Raw genomic sequence first — 19132 nt, forward strand, 5'->3', positions numbered from 1 at the left:
TAGCACTTTGCTAGCCTCCGTTACCCTTGCACCCCTAAAAAACCTCACTCCCGTACCGGACGTCCCCCCATGTATAACCCACCTGTCCTACTGCAGCCAACCTACTAGGAGCTGGGATCGAACCAGCAATTCTTTGTATCAGAGTTTGTTGCTCTAACAAGGAGGCTAGAAACCATTACTTTTAGCGTCTGTCGCTAGAGCACCTTTTGGAGGTCAGAGAAGGGAGGGTTACCTCCATAGCATTTGCTAGCTGGCCTCCCTTAAGCCTGGTTTATACTTCTGCGTCAAGTGACCAGCGTAACTCACGGCGCATGTAACGAGCGCAGCTGTGCATTTATACTTCTGCGCGCTGTCTCTGTTGGTCTGCATTAACACTTCCGAAATGCTAGTTGGCAGTGAGGTGTAAATCTTCCTCTGTGTTGAATTTCTTCGCTTCTGTTTTCCTTTTTCTGAACACTTCCGGGATGTACAAGTGACTCAAACTCACTCATTTTGAGGCAGGAACCGGCGGACGTGCAACAACTTTAACTATGGGGTAAACACAAAACAAAACTTTCCATCCGGAGCTCCTTCACGGTACTCCACACTTGTAAACAATCGCTCGCGCCATTCGCGCGGCTCTCGGTCCCACCCAGACTCGTCAGCGCTACCAAGCCGACCAATCAAAGAGCCTGCACTACGCGTTGTTGCGACGTGTAGGTACATTTTTTGAGAGGTGCACATCAGCCACGCCGATGGCCACGGCGAAGGGCTATGCGTTAGCGCCGTAACATACGCCAGTGTTTGACGCAGAAGTATAAATCAGCCTTTACTCTCATCCCCTAAACCTAACTCCCATCCCTGACGAGCCCCCACATACACCCACTGGTCCTATTGCACCCTACCGGGTCTGTACTGGGACTGAACTGACATTTATTTGCATTGGAGTCGGTTGCTCTAACAAGGAGGCAAAAGACTATAGGTTCTAGCATCTGTCACTAGAGCACCTTTTAGAAGTTAGAGGAGTGAGGTTTTACCTGCATAGCACTTTCCTAGCTGGCTTCCGTTACATTTTAAAAAGATGTTTGTGTGCTGCTGTGCATCCCTGTGTGTAATAAACAATGCATAGGTGTGTTGTGGACATGCCCTTTACTAACGTGCTGTTTAAATAACACCTCCTTTTCAGACCAGCATGCTCACGGGCACACAAATGCATTTGGTATTTAAACAAGGTAGCACAGGATGTAAAAATGATGTTTGCGCCAGGCTGAAACTAGCACAAAAACACTTGCGTTGCACCTGGCACTGTACTGTGCCAGAAGTTTGACAAGACCCTGTGTCTTTAACTCAATGTATCTCAAGGTTTTTTTTTTCTCTTCACTCTCCTATTCAGGGCCGGAGTGGGACTCCTTTTCAGCCCTGGAGTTTCAAGCCTCAGACCGGCCCACCTCAGTTCACGACTGACTATATTAAAATAAGGTCATTTCCAATTCAGTTTCTAATTACACTATCAAGTCTTTTTTTGAGAAAATAGCTGCTTTCGAACTTCTAATGTTCAACAACCCTTACAGTATTAAATGTAAAATAATAATAATTGATTACTCAGACGAGGCTCAAACCCCGGTAGGCGGCGTCGTAACCTAACGTGCTAACCCCTGTACCACAACAGCTGTACATTGTGAAGTTGTGAGGCTGCAAGTAAATAGATAAAAAGAGCAGAGCTGCGGTAAAATAATGAATAAGAAGACTGTGGTCAAGTAAATAAGTTAATTAATTAAAAAAGTGTGACTGCTGAGAGCAACAGATTCTGGAGCTAGGGACACAACGGCCCTCGCGGCCAAAAAACGGACCGGCCCACTGGGAATTCTCCCGGTCCTCCCGATTAGCCAATCCGGGCCTGCTCCTATTGGTGAGGTTTTTTTTTCCCCTCTCCGCTGTCGCCACTGGCTTGCATGGTTCAGGATCTGTAAAGCTACGCATCGATGAATTTGCTCTTCAGTGTTTGGACTCTCAGTAATGACTTAAAATAACACTGAACTGAGCAAAACTGAACTGAACTTAAACACTAAAAACTGAACTACCCTGATCCAGTTACTATGACCATTTATGTGAAGCTGTTTGACACAATCTACATTGTCAAAGCGCCTCACAAATAAAGCTGAATTGAATTGAAAAAAAATGTAACTATGAACTCACTTGTTTTTCCATTCTCTGAAAGAGATTTTCCCTCCATTTCGTGATACACCGGCACCAAAGTAACAGTATAGGTTGTGTCGGGCTCCAAGTTCTTCAGAACAGTGGAGGTGGTGGTTCCAGGGACTTGATCCTACTCAGACAAAATGAACGGTAAATAAAACATGTTCTTAAAGAGCAGTATTTTAGCTAAAAAAAAAAAAGCATGACACATCATTCAGTGCAACTCAAGTTTTAATAAACAAATACATGATATAGCAGGTCCTGCAAATGAGCTTACAGTGTTTAACAAATGGAACTTCAAGAGTTCACACTTAGCAGATGATTGATTATAAAGCTTGTTTGGCATGTTGTCCTGGGAGGGAGCTCTGAGTTAAAAAAAAAAAACTCGAGCTCGGGGCTCCCTCCCGTAGCAAGGAGAGGGGGGAGTTTGAGCTCAGGTAGAACTTGAGAACTCCCCTGCTGTAGAAGCTAATAAACATATAGAGATGGCTCTTAAGAGATAACTACTTGCTAAGTGCTTGTCTATGGTGCTGATTTGGTTTAGTCAATTAACTTAAGTTGCATGTTTTTGGACGGTGGGAGGAAAAAGGTGACCCGGGGGAAACCCACGCGAGCACAGGGAGAACGTGCAAACTCTGCACAGAAACGTCTGCTGGTTTTGATGATGACCAGAACCAACGACGTTCTTGCTGTGAGGCAACAGTGCTAACCACTGGGCCACCGTGCCACCCATCTGGAAAGAGGAGGAGGAGTAGGGGTGGAAGGGGGGATTCTTCAAAACGAAGATGCCTGTGGTATGAAACCCAGGGCTCTTATAGTGGCCTAGGAATCGTGTGGTTGGTGAATAATCAATTGGATAATGCAGGGGAAGCTGCAAGCAATCATAAGCATGTGATCCCCTCGAAATTCTTCAAAAACGGAAATCGTTCTTACCACTTCTTGATCTTGACTACCAGCAGGAACGTAAATGACTATGTATTCCCGCACATTGCCTTCTGCTGGCTCCCAGCGTACATTCAAGGTGCTTATAGTAGGATCTGTAACCTGCAGGTTCCTCACGCTACCCAAAGGTTCTAAGAAGACAACAATAGTTCAATCAACATCGTCTTTTTGCAATGCGTCCAGACATTCTTCATTTATTTATATATGATCCTTGAGTGTGAGAAAATGCGGTAACACTTTATAATAACTACACACTATAAATCATTTATTAGGCATTAGCAAATAGTGAATTCATTATCCGCTAAGCATTAACTCTACATTAATAAACGTTAGTAAGCAGTTTATAACTGCAGCATCAAATGCTCTATTCTTGACTTATAACCACATTTAAAATGTGCTTAATAATTGTATTTTCATACTTAGTAAATGATTAATTTTTCATTACTAAATCAAGTATTGCATTATTTACAAAACAGTTGTATTTAAGAGTAGTTGAGGGTTTTTAGGATCATTCAGAATGAGTTAGTAAATGATTGATAAACTATTGAAATTAATGTTTATATGTCTTATTATTCAGGCATATATTAATGGTTACTATGTATGTTAATAAATGCTTTATTAACTCGACTTCACCTAGTTTTGTGACCTAATCTAAAGTGAGGACTATTCAAGCTTTATAAATCCTTTATAAATGACAAATAAAGGCTCAGTTAAATTCTAAACAGGAAAAATTACATTATTCATTCCTATTCAATTAAAGATACACAAATGAAAACTCAAATAAAAAATAAATCTTTACAACCTGATCTAAAATAAAATCACTGTAGAGTTTAAACATTACATTTTATTACATTGTTTAATTATTATATTGTTGTTTTATCCAGTTTTGTTGTATTTTGACACTGCTGTTATTCAGCAATGTTTAAACTTTACAGTAATTTTACATTTTAGAAAAGATTGCAAAGATTATAGTTCATTTGATTCTGAGCCTTTATTTGTCATTTATAAGTGATTTATAAAGCATGAATAGTCCTCACTTTAGATTAGCTCACAAAACTGCATGAAGTTGAGTTAATAAAGTTAATAAAGCATTTATTAACATATTAGCCTTGGAGTAAAGATTGATGACCAACTAAACTTCTCTGACCACATTTCTAGAACTGCTCGATCGTGCAGATTCGCACTCTATAACATCAGAAAGATCCGACCCTTCTTATCTGAACATGCAACAACTCTCTACTAGCTGGGCTTCCAGCTAACTCTATCAAGCCTCTTCAACTGCTCCAGAATGCAGCAGCACGAGTGGTCTTTAATGAACCTAAAAGAGCACATGTCACTCCGCTGCTCATCCGTTTGCACTGGCTGCCAGTTGCTGCTCGCATCAAATTCAAAGCTCTGATGTTTGCCTACAAAGTGACTTCTGGCTTTGCTCCTTCTTATCTGCTCTCACTTCTGCAGATCTATAGGCCCTCCAGAAACTTGCGTTCTGTGAATGAACGTCGCCTCGTGGTTCCATCCCAAAGAGGGAAGAAATCACTTTCGCTCACGCTCACGCTCAATCTGCCCAGTTGGTGGAATGAACTCCCTAACTGCATAAGAACAGCAGAGTCACTCGCTATTTTTAAGAAACGACTAAAAACTCAACTATATAGTCTTCACTTCACTTCCTAATCTGCAATTGCCTCTCTGAATATCACACTAACTGTACCACAAAAAAAAAAAAATACTAATACTACAAATACTTCCCTTCTTAGACTTTACAGACCTGAAACTTGCCTATAGCACTTATTCATTGTTGCTCTTAGTTGTGTAAATTGCTTCCTTGTCCTCATTTGTAAGTCGCTTTGGATAAAAGCGTCTGCTAAATGACTAAATGTAAATGTAAAATGTAAATATATTAGTTGACTATTAGTATATGCCTGAATAATAAGACATTTAATCGTTGATTTCAATAGTTTATTAATCATTTAATAACTCATTCTGAATGATCCTAAAACCCTCAACTACTCTTAAATACAACTGGTTGGTAAATAATGCAATACTTAATTTAGTAATGAAAAATATATCATTTTCTAAGTATGAAAATACAATTATTAAGCACATTATAAATGTGGTTATAAGTCAAGAATAAAGCATTTGTAGCTGCAGTTATAAACTGCTAACTAACGTTTGTTAATGTAGAGTTAATGCTTAACGGATAATGAATTCACCATTTGCTAATGCTTAATAAATGATTTATAGTGTGTAGTTATTATAAAGTGTTACCGAAAATGCTGTTTGGTAGTCACTCACTAGTCTTTCCCTTCTCAGAAAGTCGTGGTCCATCTCCTTCAGCGTACACTGGCAAAACGGTCACTGTGTACATTGTGTCCGGCATGAGCTTCTGCAACACTAATGTCGTGGTGCTCTCGGAAACTTGTTCCTGAATGAATATATACACTGTAGATCAGCAAAGGAGCCTTAGTTTGTTTTAAACAATTGAGTTGCACAAAGCCTACCCATCGAAACTAAAAACTCTGTCTTTGCAGCTTGCCAAGCAAATCCCTTTCACAGTTTACTTAGGCTCCATCTAAACACCGTTGCTCCCATTTGTAAACTTTCCCAGCAGGTTTTTGCAAATAATAGGAATTCAATTAGGAGCTTCACTGCACCGCTCTCTCATCAGCAGTCCTCAAGGGAAGGCTGTGTCTATATACGTCTGTCTGCGAGCCACGTCATTCCATTCTAGAGAGTTTTCCACTGCAGAAAGTAACTTTGAGATATCAAGATATTCCATCTACAGAACAAACCACATTCACCTAAGCCCACTCAGGTGAAGAAGGCACGGGAGGAGGTAGCAGTTTGTATATTTATGTAGGCAATAATAATCTTTTACATTTTAATCCTTTATTTTTTTTGATGAAAAAAATGTTTGTGTGCTGCTGCACATCCCTGTGCATGTAATAAGCAACATGCGCTGTTTAAATAACAACAACAACTGAATTTAGACCTGGGGTCCGTTTTTCGTACCTCGCTTAAATGATCTAAGATAATTTCAATCTTGATCTTAATCTTGATAACTGATCTCTCGCTAATTTGGTTCATCAAACAAGTTCGTGAATCAGATTAGAATGTCTGGATAAACTGATCTGAGATTGATGCGTGTGTTGTGAAGGACAGATTTATCGATCCTCTAAATCATGATCAGCAATGCCATGATTGGCTGACGGCACAGCAGCGTAATGACATCATCTGATTAATATTCAATTATCCATGTGAGCAAAATTACATCAAATTAGCAGTAAACGGCTTGTTAAATATGACACGCAATAACCTTCCACATTTGTTGTGAACTGCAGGCTTTCCACTTTCATGTGTCAAGAGTATTCATCATGTATTTCAATGCAAATCAATGTATTTAGTTCCACATTTAGAAAAGATTTTCTTTATTATAATAGCCGTTTTTTAATCGGTGTAAAGAATAACCAAATGTTTATAAAAGCATTTTGATATTGGTAAAGGCGTCTGAAACTTTTGTGAAGCATCAATCAGCGGCATATTAACTGTCAAAACATGTTTATGACTGCTGAAATGTATTATTGCTTTAAAAAAAGTCACATATTGTGCATTTCTATTATACACAATTTGTACTAAAGCGATCTAAAAAGTTCATATCAATACATTTTCTCTTTGCACCACCAGGTGGCAGTCTTTGTACTTTCATTTCGAGGGTGTAGATTGCATAAGTTTTATTAATATGTATAACTTTATTTATTTTATTAATAACTATAACTTTATATATAGTTAAAAAATATGTACCATTTTCCTAAGTGTATATAACTACTACTGTAAGAAAACATCAGAATTTGGTTCATACTTTCTGTATTATCTTTGCTTGAACTGAGCCGATCTAATCCTGTTTATGTGAATTGAACCTGCTCCCGATCAGGTTTGACCTAGCAGAACTGTTGCTATGACAACAACTCTCGGATAAGCTTTGAAGAACGAAACTATCCTGGATCATGTCAAATGGTCAATATCCAAATCCAGCTAACAGACTAATCCACGTACGAAGAACGGACCCCAGCTTTTTGTTGGTCTATACCATGGTCTATTCACTGTAGATTAAAAAGATATGAACACTATAGAAAGTAACTTTGAAATATTAAGATATTCCTACCATGAGCTCAGTTCCTCCACCGGTGGGCACATATATGACTTTGTAACCCTGCACATTCCCATCAGCGGCTTCCCATGTGGCAGTGAGGGTTGTGAATGTGGGATCAATGAGACGGAGGTTCCGAACACCCCCAAGAGGCACTAGAGTGAGATTGATGAAAGTTTTGAATTAGAGGTATTTTATTTGTGCATTGATATATTGATCAAAAAGCTAATATATTGACACACACATGTCTTTCCGTTCTCGGACTGGCGTCTGCCCTCTGTGGCGGGATAGACTGGAACCACAGACACAGTGTATACAGTATCAGGCTGCAGGTTACGTAGAACTATGGTATTCTGGGGTCCAGGTACTGTTTCCTAATTACAAAAAGAGAAAATCGTCATTGTATTGAAGAAACAGATCAGCTTGTGTGTGAGGTTAAGTCCAACATCTACAGAACAATACACATTCACCAAAGCCCACTGAGGTGAAGGAGGCATGGAAGGAAGTAACGGTTTTTATACTCATGTAGACAATAGCCCCTTTCACACAGTGATACCGGTAAATATCCGGAAAATTTCCGGAACGACTTTACCGGTATATTGTAAAAAGCGCTGTTCACACAGGCGAGGACGTTACGGAAATTTTCCGGAAAAGAGCATTCACACATCCATTCCAAAATACCGGTAAATTCTGACATCATTCACCACAAATGAGCTTTAAACGGCTGCGCTTGTATTTGTAAACATTTGACTAAATTACAAACTCTGTGGATGATCAATATTGTGAACAACTTTCGCAGGATCACTTTCGCATGTCGAGATGTTCATAATATGTGCGTGTGCAGGCGCTCATAGGCTGTTTCACAGGCACATGCAAAGCTTGAAGGTAAACAAACAACGGCTAATCATAAGCATCTCATCGATGATTATTTACACAGTTGGCATTAAGAAGAACATATAAACGTGATCTGACTATCTTCTAGCAGCTAAATGTGTCTGGAAAAATATTCAAAGGCTTTTATTCTCACAAACCGAGCGGACGTAAATGCGTCTGACTGTTGTGATTGGCTAAAGCAGACGTTTTACGTCAGCACGTTCTAGACGTGCACGCGCTTATTACGGCAATCTTCCATCTGCATTCACACAGCGCAGCATTCCGGCAAATTGCCGGTAATGTTATAACCTCTCTTTCCGCAAAATAGCCAGAACGAATTTACCGGTATTTTCAAAAAGGACCTGTTCACACATACAGACCTTTCCGGAAAATTGCCGGCAATTTTCCGGAAAGGTCTGTATGTGTGAAAGGGGCTAATATTCAACATTTACATTTGAATTCTTTTATGTTTTGAATGTAAAGATGTATTTGTGCTGCTGCGCATCCCTGTGTGTGTAATATGCAAAATGTACATGCGTAGAATTATAGTACACATAGAATTATGGTATTTTGGGCTCCTTAGTGTATTGGTAACTTAGTGGACTACAATCAAAATCCTTACAATAATTTTAAAATATGAGTGAATCTACAGCTGAAGTCAGAATTATTAGCCCCCTAAATTATTAGACCGTTTGTTTATTTTTTCCCTAATTTCTGTTTAATGGAGAGAAGATTTTTTCAGCACATTTCTAAACATAATAGTTTTAATAACTCATTTCTAATAACTGATTTATTTCATCTTTGCCATGATGACAGTAAATAATATTTGACTATATATTTTTCAAGACACTTCTATACAGCTTAAAGTGACATTTAAAGGCTTAACTAGGTTAATTAAGTTAACTAGGCAGGTTAGGGGAATTAGGCTAGTTATTGTATAACGATGGTTTGTTCTGTAGATTATTGAGAAAAAAATATAGCTTAAAGGGGCTAATAATTTTGTCCCTAAAATGGTTTTAAAAAAAATTAACTGCTTTTATTCTAGCCGAAATAAAACAAATAAGACTTTCTCCAGAAGAAAAAATATTATCAGACATACTGTGAAAATTTCCTTGCTCTGTTAAACATCATTTGAAAAATATTTTTTTTAAAAAGGCAAGAAAAAAACCCGAAGGGGGCTAATAATTCTGACTTCAACTGAATATGATATATGTGACCCTGCACCACAAAACCATGTCTTATTGTCAAAAATACATTATATGGGTAAAAAAAACAAATTTTTTCTTTTGTGTCAAAAATCATTAGAATATTAAGTAAATATTATGTACATATTTAGTAAATCTCCAATTGTTAATATATAAAAACTAGTAACATGCATTTGAGAACTTAATTTTGACAACTTTGCATGTTTTTCTCAGTATTTACTTTTCTGACTCCAAATATTCAAATAGTTTTATTTTTTAATCCTGACAAAGTATACATCACTGGAAAGCTACAGTTGAAGTCAGAATTATTAGCCCCCCTTTGATTTTTTTTATTTTTTTTTTTATATTTCCCAAATTATTAAAACAGAGCAAGGAAATTTTCACAGTATGTCTAATAATGTTTTTTTTCTTCCGGAGAAAGTCTTAATTGTTTTATTTCAGCTAGAGGGAAAGCAGTTTTTAATATTCTAAAAAACATTTTCAAGGTCAAAATTATTAGCCCCTTTGAGGTATATATTTTTTCGATAGTCTACAGAACAAACCATTGTTATACAATAACTTGCCTAATTGCCCTAACCTGCCTAATTAACCTAGTTAAGCCTTTAAATATCACTTTAAGCTGTATAGAAGTGTCTTTAAAAATGTCTAATAATATATTATTTACTGTCATCAAAATAAATCAGTGATTAGAAATGAGTTATTAAAACTATTATGGTTAGAAATGTTGAAAAAAATATTCTCTCTGTTAAACAGAAATTGAGAGAAAAAAACAGGGGGGCTAAAAATTCTGACTTTAACTGTACATCACAGGAAAGCTTATTTATTCAAATATAATTTATAAATACAATAAATAAAAACAATATTCAAATAACGCATGCATCTCGATTTCCAAAAAATGTATAGTTATGAATGGTTTTGTGGTTCATGGTCACTTATTACAACACAAAAAGGATTATATTTCACAACAATTAGTTTTGTGTAATAATAATAGCAGATTCATGCTGATTTAATATATATATATATATATATATATATATATATATATATATATATATATATATATATATATATATATATATATATATATATATATATATACACCCTTCAGGATTCCACAATTCAGCAATCGTTGAATCAAATGCAAAATCAAGCAATATTTGATAGAGATCAATGGTTTTCGATGGCAAAAAATGTATAATGATTTAAGATGTCAACACAATCTCACGGCAATTCGTAACTTTTTCATTTAGTGGCTAATTCGTATAAATTCGTACGATCTAATTCGTACAATTTAGTATGATTTGCTTATCCCCCAATGACGGTTGGGGTTAGGGGTGGGGTCAGGTGCCACGCCTCCTTTTTAAAATCGTACCATTTCGTACGACTGAACTCGTACGAATTCGTACGAATTAGCCACAAAACTGGCAAAACGTAAAATACTTACGTTTTCTCGTGAGATCAGGCTGGTAATTTCGTATTTATTTTCACAGCAAAACAATAAAATAAAAATGAATAAAATAAAATAAAAAATTAAATTAAATTAAATTAAATTAATATGGTGGCGCAGTGGGTTGCCTCAAAGCAAAAAAAGTAGCGGATTTGAGCCTCGGTTGGGTCAGTTGGCGTTTCTGTGTGGAGTTTGCATGTTCTCCCCATGTTGGCGTGGGTTTCCTCCGGGTGCTCCGGGTTCCCCCACAGTCCAAACACATGCGCAATAGGTGAATTGTATAAGCTAAATTGTTCATTGTGAATGAGTGTATATGGATGTTTCCCAGTAATGGGTTGCAGCTGGAAGGTCATCCTCTGTGTAAAATATGTGCTGGATAAGTTGGCGGTTCATACCCTGCTTAAAATAGGGACCAAGCCAAAAAGAAAAGGATGAAATAAAATAAAATAAAATAAAATAAAATAAAATAAAATAAAATAAAATAAAATTAAATTAAATTAAATTAAATTAAATTAAATTAAATTAAATTAAATTAAATTAAAACTCACCACAAAAATGCTAAATTCTGACCTGGAGGGACTGATATAACAAATATGTATTTTGTTTGTTAAGTGTAATGTAATATAATATTATGTGAGCCTCACCATGGCTTCGGTTCCTCCAGCTGCAGGGACGAAAAAGATCTTATACTGGCGCACGGCTCCATCCGCCGGGTCCCATTTGACATTCAGAGAGGTCATGGTTGGATCGGTAACCCTGAGGTTCTTCACACCACCCAGAGCCCCTGTAAAGAAGATTTTAATTTTACTGTTTTGGCATCAAGCATATGAAGCATTATCCAGACACCGCTTTCAGATCAAAGATTCTCTAACATTCTCACACAAATTAAAACCACTGGCTCATTTTTTTTATGGCTCATAACACTCTCTACAAGTACGAGATACAGACAGAAACCCCAAAAGGGAGTCGTTTAGTTTATTTTTCAGGATATCGCATGTGAGATACTAACGTTTCAGAGATAAACTCACTTGTTTTTCCATTCTCAGACATTCTCTGGCCTTCTCCTTCAGCATAAACAGGAATTAAGGTCACGGTGTAAAGTGTGTCAGACTGAAGGCCTCTCAGGACGGTGTTGGTTGTTGCTCCTGATACCTGCTCCTATTTTCATGAAAGCACATATATACAGTTGAAATCTAAATTTTTCGCCCACCTGTGAATTTCTTTTCTTTTTTCCAATATTTCCAAAATGTTTAACAGATTCAGGAAATTTTTACAGTATTTCCAATAATATTTTTTCTTCTGGAGAAAGTCTTATTTGTTGTATTTTGTCTAGAATAAAAGCAGTTTTACATTTTATAAAACCATTTTAAGGTCAATATTATTAGCCCCCTTAAGCAATTTTTTTTCCGATAGTCTGAGTTTTATTAGTACCGGTAGGTAGATTCTTTTTGCAGCAAAGTTTGGCATTTGATACAAACAATTAAATCACACATATACATGCCCACATATACACAGTACCTTATATAAGATCACAATTTATTCAGAGCGACAATAGATGATGGCCAATGTGAAAACGTCATAGTTTCCTGAGACAATGTAAGCGCTGACCCCCCTTCTTGCACACAGCATCAAAGTTTAAAGATCGGTCAATCTTTGGTAGCCAAATATTTGTAGTTCTCCACACAATCTACTTTTTAACCCCTGACATTAGTCACCTGAGCTGCTGTAAGATTCCTTCTAAAACCAATAATGTAGTCTACAGAACAAACCATCATTATGCAATGACTTGCCTAATTACCCTAACCTGCCCAAATTACTCAGTTAAGCCATTAAAATGCATTTTAAGATGAATGCTAATATCTTTAAAAAATAGAAGTATAATTCCTTAGGAGGGCAAATAATATATAAAGTATAAAAGTTTCTTTAAATTAATGAAAAAATTACAAATTAGGGCTGCACAATATATTATTTTAACATCAATATCACAATGCGCGAATATGCAATAGTCACATCACAGGATGATTTCAAGTGAATTTAACCCATTTTAACTTAAGAACTTATTCAGTTTGCCACTTTAGCAACGATTAATTGTGTTTAATTATTTATACAATGATGACTAAACAGTATTATTTAACACTTGGTTATCGAATTTCTGTATCTTAATACTGTTTTGGTGAAGCTCAAGACTCATCATGAAGCAACGTTTATTTAAATTTCTATTGTTTTTATCTGTGGTCTATTTAATTTTGAATACTTAATTTTTGTTATATAATTTTGTGCATTTCATGCAGATGCATCTAAAAAAATCTTAATCAAATAAATAAATAAATAGATAAAATAAATAAACAAATAGATCAATTAAAAATAAATAAATAGATAAATAAATAAATAAATAAATAGATAAATAAAAAAAATAATATAGATAAATAAATAAAAAAAAATTTAAAATAATAATAATAATAATAATAAATAAACAGAATTATGTTTTTTTCCCAAATGGAGTCATCTTTTGAAAGTATATTCATATCGCAATATATGCACTCAAAAAACATATAATTTTGCATTTGTAAAAACAATTAATGTAACATATTTTACAATTAATTGTAAAAGTGTAAAAAATGCTGGGTTCCACAAAATCAATTTGTGTTAGGCAACATGAAGGAATTTAGATAACTTACTAGTTTTTACACATTTAGGTGGATTGAACATAAAATAATTAAGTTGTCCGAAAAGAAAACTTCAGAATTGTGTAGCTCATTTTTAATCAGTAGCTTAAACAAAGAGCCAACATCATTTTTTGAGCGTTTCGCAGAAAGAAAAAAAAAAACAACGTGACAATATTGTGCATTCCTATTGGAAATCACGCACTTTTGAAATCTGCTGACTCTTATTCAATCTTAATCTAAACATCAGATTGGCAGTTTACTCTTTAGTTGATTCTAGAAGTCCTACCAGTCCTACCATGCTTTCGGCACCACCAGCAGCGGGCACGTAGACCACCTTATACTCCTTGACTTTTCCTTCTGCCGGCTCCCAGCGCACATTCAGCGTGGTCATGGTGGGGTTCAAAACCTGCAGGTTTCTCACTCCTCCTAAGGGTTCTACAGGAACACACCACCAAGGTTATTTTAATAACAACACAACCCTAACTCCCGAACCAAGACTAAAATTATTGGTCCAAAACAATTTAGTTAACTGAAATAAAATCTTAGAAATTCACAGTAAACATAAAGCTAAAGGAAACTAACAACAGCCACTAAAATAAATAATCAAATTAAAATAATAATTAGCAAAACTAAATAAAAGTTTTAAGAATTTCTTCATTTTGTGTTGGAAAATTTTACCTTTGGATGTTTAGAGATATAAAAGCACATGCACTTTTACAGACAAACACGTCATTTATGTGCATGATTATGTATACAAACACATCTTTTACAGTATATTAAATGTGTTTTAACTTTTCTCAATTTGCACAAAACATAATCCTTTATTCATAGCATTTGTATGCTTTTAGATTGAGTGTTTGCTTAAACAATTATTAATATTATTTTGTATCAATAAGAGATTTGCACAAGAGGAAATTTAAGCTGTGCAAACACTAAACTAAGCTGTACAGCAAATTTTAAAATAAATAACAGTTTCCAGAATTGATTTATTTTGTGGTGGAAAATCTGACCTGTGGATGCTACAAACACGTCTTTTATATTAAGTGTTTTGACTTTTCTCAATTTGCACAAAAAAATTACACTTTATTTATTGCATTTGTATGCTTTCGGATTGAGTGTTTGCTTAAACAATTATTAATATTATTTTGTATCAATAAGAGATTTGCACACGAGGAAATTTAAGCTGTGCAAACGCTAAACTAAGCTCTAAAATCACTAGAATTGCTCAAATTAAATATATTAAAACTAAACAAAATCACAAAATAAAAACTAGAATAAACCATTAATGAAGCAAACTGAAACTGAACTGAGACCTACAGCAAATTTTAAAATAAATAATAGTTTTCAGAATTTATTCATTGTGTGTTGGAAAATCTGACCTGTGGATGCTTAGAGAAATAAAAGCAGATGCGCTTTTACAGACAAACACGTCATTTATGTGCATGATTATGTATACAAACACGTCTTTTACAGTATATTAAATGTTTTAACTTTTCTCAATTTGCACAAAAAAATAATCCTTTATTCATAGCATTTGTATGCTTTTAGATTGAGTGTTTGCTTAAACAATTATTAATATTATTTTGTACCAATAAGAGATTTGCACAAGAGGAAATTTAAGCTGTGCAAACGCTAAACTAAACTGTACAGCAAATTTTAAAATAAATAACAGTTTCCAGAATTGATTTATTTTGTGGTGGAAAATCTGACCTGTGGATGCTACAAACACGTCTTTTATATTAAGTGTTTTGACTTTTCTCAATTTGCACAAAAAAATTACACTTTATTTATTGCATTTGTATGCTTTCGGATTGAGTGTTTGCTTAAACAATTATTAATATTATTTTTTATCAATAAGAGATTTGCACAAGAAGAAATTTAAGCTATGCAAACACTAAACTAAGCTCTAAAATCACTAGAATTGCTAAACTTAAATATATTAAAACTAAACAAAATCACAAAATAAAAACTAGAATAAACCATTAATGAAGCAAACTGAAACTGAGACCTACAGCAAATTTTAAAATAAATAATAGTTTTCAGAGTTTATTCATTGTGTGGTGGAAAATCTGACCTGTGGATGCTTAGAGAAATAAAAGCAGATGCGCTTTTACAGACAAACACATCATTTACGTGCATGATCATGTATACAAACACATCTTTTAAGTTAAGAGTGTTTTAACTTTTTATTATTTGCCAAAAGACGTAAACTAGACATGTTTAAAAGCATATATAGTACAGTATAAATGTTAATATGAGGAAGATTGATTAAATTCTTAATCATTTTGACTTTTAATCATTGCCTTCAGATGCTTTCGGATTGAGCGTTTGCTTAAACAATTATTAATATTGTTTTGTATTGCTAAACGATCCACACAAGAGGTAAGGTAAGCTGTGTAAACACTAAACTTTGCTCTAGAATTGCTCAAATTAAATATATTAAAACTAAACAAAATCACAAAATAAAACCAAAATAAACCATTAATGAAGCAAACAAAAACTAAACTGAAACGTACTAAATTCAAAAATAGTATAGAAATAAAGACCCATAATAACCTTGCGCAGCACATTGAGCGTTACATAATGTCTCATTTTGATTGCATAACAACTCAAAGAATCTGACAAAACTCCAGATGTGATGGAAAACCAAGATGTTTTATGAAATGCATCCTCCCTTCTCGTGTTTATCATTGTTATTGCTTCCCAAATGGAGCTATAAAATACTTCAGGTGGTCGAAGGGATTCTCTCAGAGCATGTGTGTGTGTGTGTGTGTGTGTGTGTGTGTGAGCGTACTTGTTCTCCCTTGGCCAGAAATGTCTTTGCTTTCTCCAGTGCGATAGACGGCAGCCACGGTGATGGTGTATGGGGTGTTAGGGGTCAGCTTCTGAAGAATGACACTGTTCTTTTTTCCGCCAACCTGAACCTAATCCGAAAAAATGGCAGATTTATTTTTGTGTGTGTGTGTGTGTGTGTGTGTGTGTGTGTGTGTCCAGTGAGGAGGGCTTCTTCTTAAAAAAGCAGCATGCTGAATATGATGAAAAAATGAAAATGAAAAAATTGTCGCAGGATTAAAGGGATAGTTTAGCCAAAAGTGTAAATTACCTCGTCATTTATTCTCCCTCATGTGGTTTTCGTTGTCTTTAAGAGTTTCTTTCTTCTGGTGCACACAAAAGAAGATATTTTGGAGAATGCTGGTTGCTGAAACCCATCAACTTCCATAGCAGGAAAAAGAAAATATTACTATGAAAGTCAGCATTCTTCAAAATATCTTCTTTTGTGATCAACAAAAGAAACTCAGATGGGTTTTGTTCAAGTAAAGGGTGAGTAAATGATGACGGTAATAATGAAAATACTTACATATTCTGGGTGAACTTTCCCTTAAATGTCAAAATCATGGCATTTCCTAGTAAATATTACAATTATGGAGTAAACAATCCCAAACAAAATACTCCAACAGAGAGCCTTAGTAACTAGTAACTTTTCTCATGCTTGCTTTCTTTTCCAATATATCTGTCAATGTATATTACAAATATCGTTGTGCTTTGACAAAGTGCTTTTCTACCTCCTTTGTTATTTGCTTTGGATAAAGGCATCCACTAAATAATTGAAGACCAACACATTATTATGTCTGTGGAAAATAAAATACAGGGAATCCTGCGCAACGAATCCAGGAAAGTGAAAGTAACTCATATAGAAATCGAAAATATGGCAAGGTATAACATAATAGCATGTTTTACATTACACAAGACCATGCTTGGGCTTCACATGTATAAAGTATATACCTTAAATGCAATTTATACACGGACCGGCCACTTTATTAGGTACACCTGTCCAACTGATTGTTATTGCTAATTTCTAACCGGCCAATCACATGGCAGCAACTCAAAGCATTTAGGCTTGTAGATCTGCTGCGATTCAAACCGAGCATCAGAATGGGGATGAAAGGGGATTTAAGTGACTTTAAATGTGGCACGGTTGTTGGTGCCAGACGGGCTTGTATGAATATTTATGAAACTGGTGATCTACTGGGATTTTCACGCACAACTATCTCTAGAGTTTACAGAGAATGGTCTGAAAAAGAGAAAATATCCAGTGAGCGGCAGTTCTGTGGGATAAAATGCCTTGTTGATGCCAGAGGTCAGAGGAGAATGGACTGGTTCCAGCTGATAGAACGGCAACAGTAACTCAAATAAGCACTCATTAAAACCGAGGTCTGCGGAAGAGCATGTCTGAACACACAACACGTCCAACCTTGAGGCAGACCGGCTACAGCAGCAGAAGACCACACAGGGTGCCGCTCCTGTCAGCTAAGAACAGGAAACTGAGGCTAAAATTCACACAAGCTCACCAAAACTCGACAATAAGAGATTGGAGAAACGTTGCCTGGTCTGTTGAATCTCCATTTCTGCTGCAACATTTGTATGGTCGGGTCAGAATCTGGCATCAACAACATGAAAGCATGGATCCATCCTGCCTTGTGTCAACAGTTCAGGCTGGTGGTGGTGGTGTAATGGTGTGGGGGATATTTTCTTGGCACACTTTGGGCCCATTAGTACCAATTGAGCATCGTGTCAACGCCACAGCCAATTAAGTATTGTTGCTGACCATGAGATGTGGTGGAACGGAAGATTCAGATCATTGATGTGCAGCCGACAATCTGCAGCAACTGCGTGATGCTATCTTGTCAATATGGAGCAAAATCTATGTCACAAAGCATTAAAGCAGTTCTGAAGGCAAAAGAGGGTGCAAACCGATTTTAGTAAGGTGTACCTAATAAAGTGGCCGGTGTGTGTACTTGCGTGCGTTTATATATGGCCATATATCAGATTTCCATATTTGAACTTTGTATTACTTAGTAAATATGACAAAATCCGATAGTTTTGCAGCAGTTGATCTTCAATTAATAAACAAACTACTGACAGCCCCATTGTTCAATTTGAATATTGTTAGCCAAACAATCCCTAAACGAACAACAACAGTTTGCTAGGATGTTCACCTCGGGCGCACTTCACATTAAATATATAACAATGATGGTTTTGTATGTTGATTGATAGCGAGGGCTACATGGCAGACATGTTGATATGGTTTGCATGAGATGAGTCTGTTTGTAATGACTTCCTGTCATGATGTTTTCATCTCGCTTACAGCGGCAAGCTCGCTATAATGACTAACACAAGGTCCTCAAACTTCAAAAAAACAGATCCTGCGACTCATCATGGTCATCATAAGTGAAAGATTAACCGTGCCTGGCTTCAAAAGATCTCACTGGAGGGAGATTTGGGGGCAGCTGAACTTACAGATAATGGTTTTCCTCCAGCGACGGGCTGGTGGGTGACTTTGTAGCTCTGGACAGGGCCTGGTGCGTGGTCCCATTTCACAGTTAGGGTTGTTGTGGTGGCGTTGAAGACCTGGAGGTTTTGTGGGGGTCCAGTGGGCACTGGGAGCAGACGGAAACTCAATTAGCCAAATGAAATAAAAATGAAAAAAATCATACTTTCAGAGTATTAGGGTTGGGAATCATGAGGAATGTTATTGATTCAGGATCTGATTTCATATTATGAATATGGTTAATAATCATTTCTGTCCTTCTAGAGCACAGGTGTCAAACTCAGTTCCAAAAGGGCCGCAGCTCTGCACAGTTTAGTTCCAACCCTAATTAAACACACCTGATCAAACTAA

The 19132-nt window shown here is 36.0% G+C and overlaps 2 protein-coding genes across 15 annotated transcripts in view; one reads left to right on the top strand and one right to left on the bottom strand.

Moving 5' to 3' along the window:
- The window catches only part of col12a1b (collagen, type XII, alpha 1b), a 230408-nt gene that overhangs the window by 103718 nt on the left and 107558 nt on the right, over positions 1-19132 (bottom strand). For 8 of the 14 annotated variants that reach the window (XM_073933734.1, XM_073933737.1, XM_073933733.1 and 5 more), the window contains 10 exons: positions 18751-18890; positions 16247-16376; positions 13748-13887; positions 11815-11944; positions 11431-11570; positions 7506-7635; positions 7277-7416; positions 5410-5539; positions 3109-3248; positions 2176-2305 (listed from right to left, as the gene is read on the bottom strand). In XM_073933734.1, the coding sequence (XP_073789835.1) occupies positions 2176-2305; positions 3109-3248; positions 5410-5539; positions 7277-7416; positions 7506-7635; positions 11431-11570; positions 11815-11944; positions 13748-13887; positions 16247-16376; positions 18751-18890 (1350 nt within the window). Of the gene's footprint in view, positions 1-2175; positions 2306-3108; positions 3249-5409; positions 5540-7276; positions 7417-7505; positions 7636-11430; positions 11571-11814; positions 11945-13738; positions 13888-16246; positions 16377-18750; positions 18891-19132 lie in introns of all 14 variants that reach the window. The other 6 variants (XM_021468712.3, XM_073933735.1, XM_017352646.4 and 3 more) reach the window with 1 other exon arrangement.
- The window catches only part of LOC141379466 (uncharacterized), a 275167-nt gene that overhangs the window by 87703 nt on the left and 168332 nt on the right, over positions 1-19132 (top strand). The window lies entirely within an intron of this gene.

This window comes from Danio rerio, chromosome 20 (genome assembly GCF_049306965.1).
Source record: "Danio rerio strain Tuebingen ecotype United States chromosome 20, GRCz12tu, whole genome shotgun sequence".
Taxonomy (NCBI): Eukaryota; Metazoa; Chordata; class Actinopteri; order Cypriniformes; family Danionidae; genus Danio; species Danio rerio.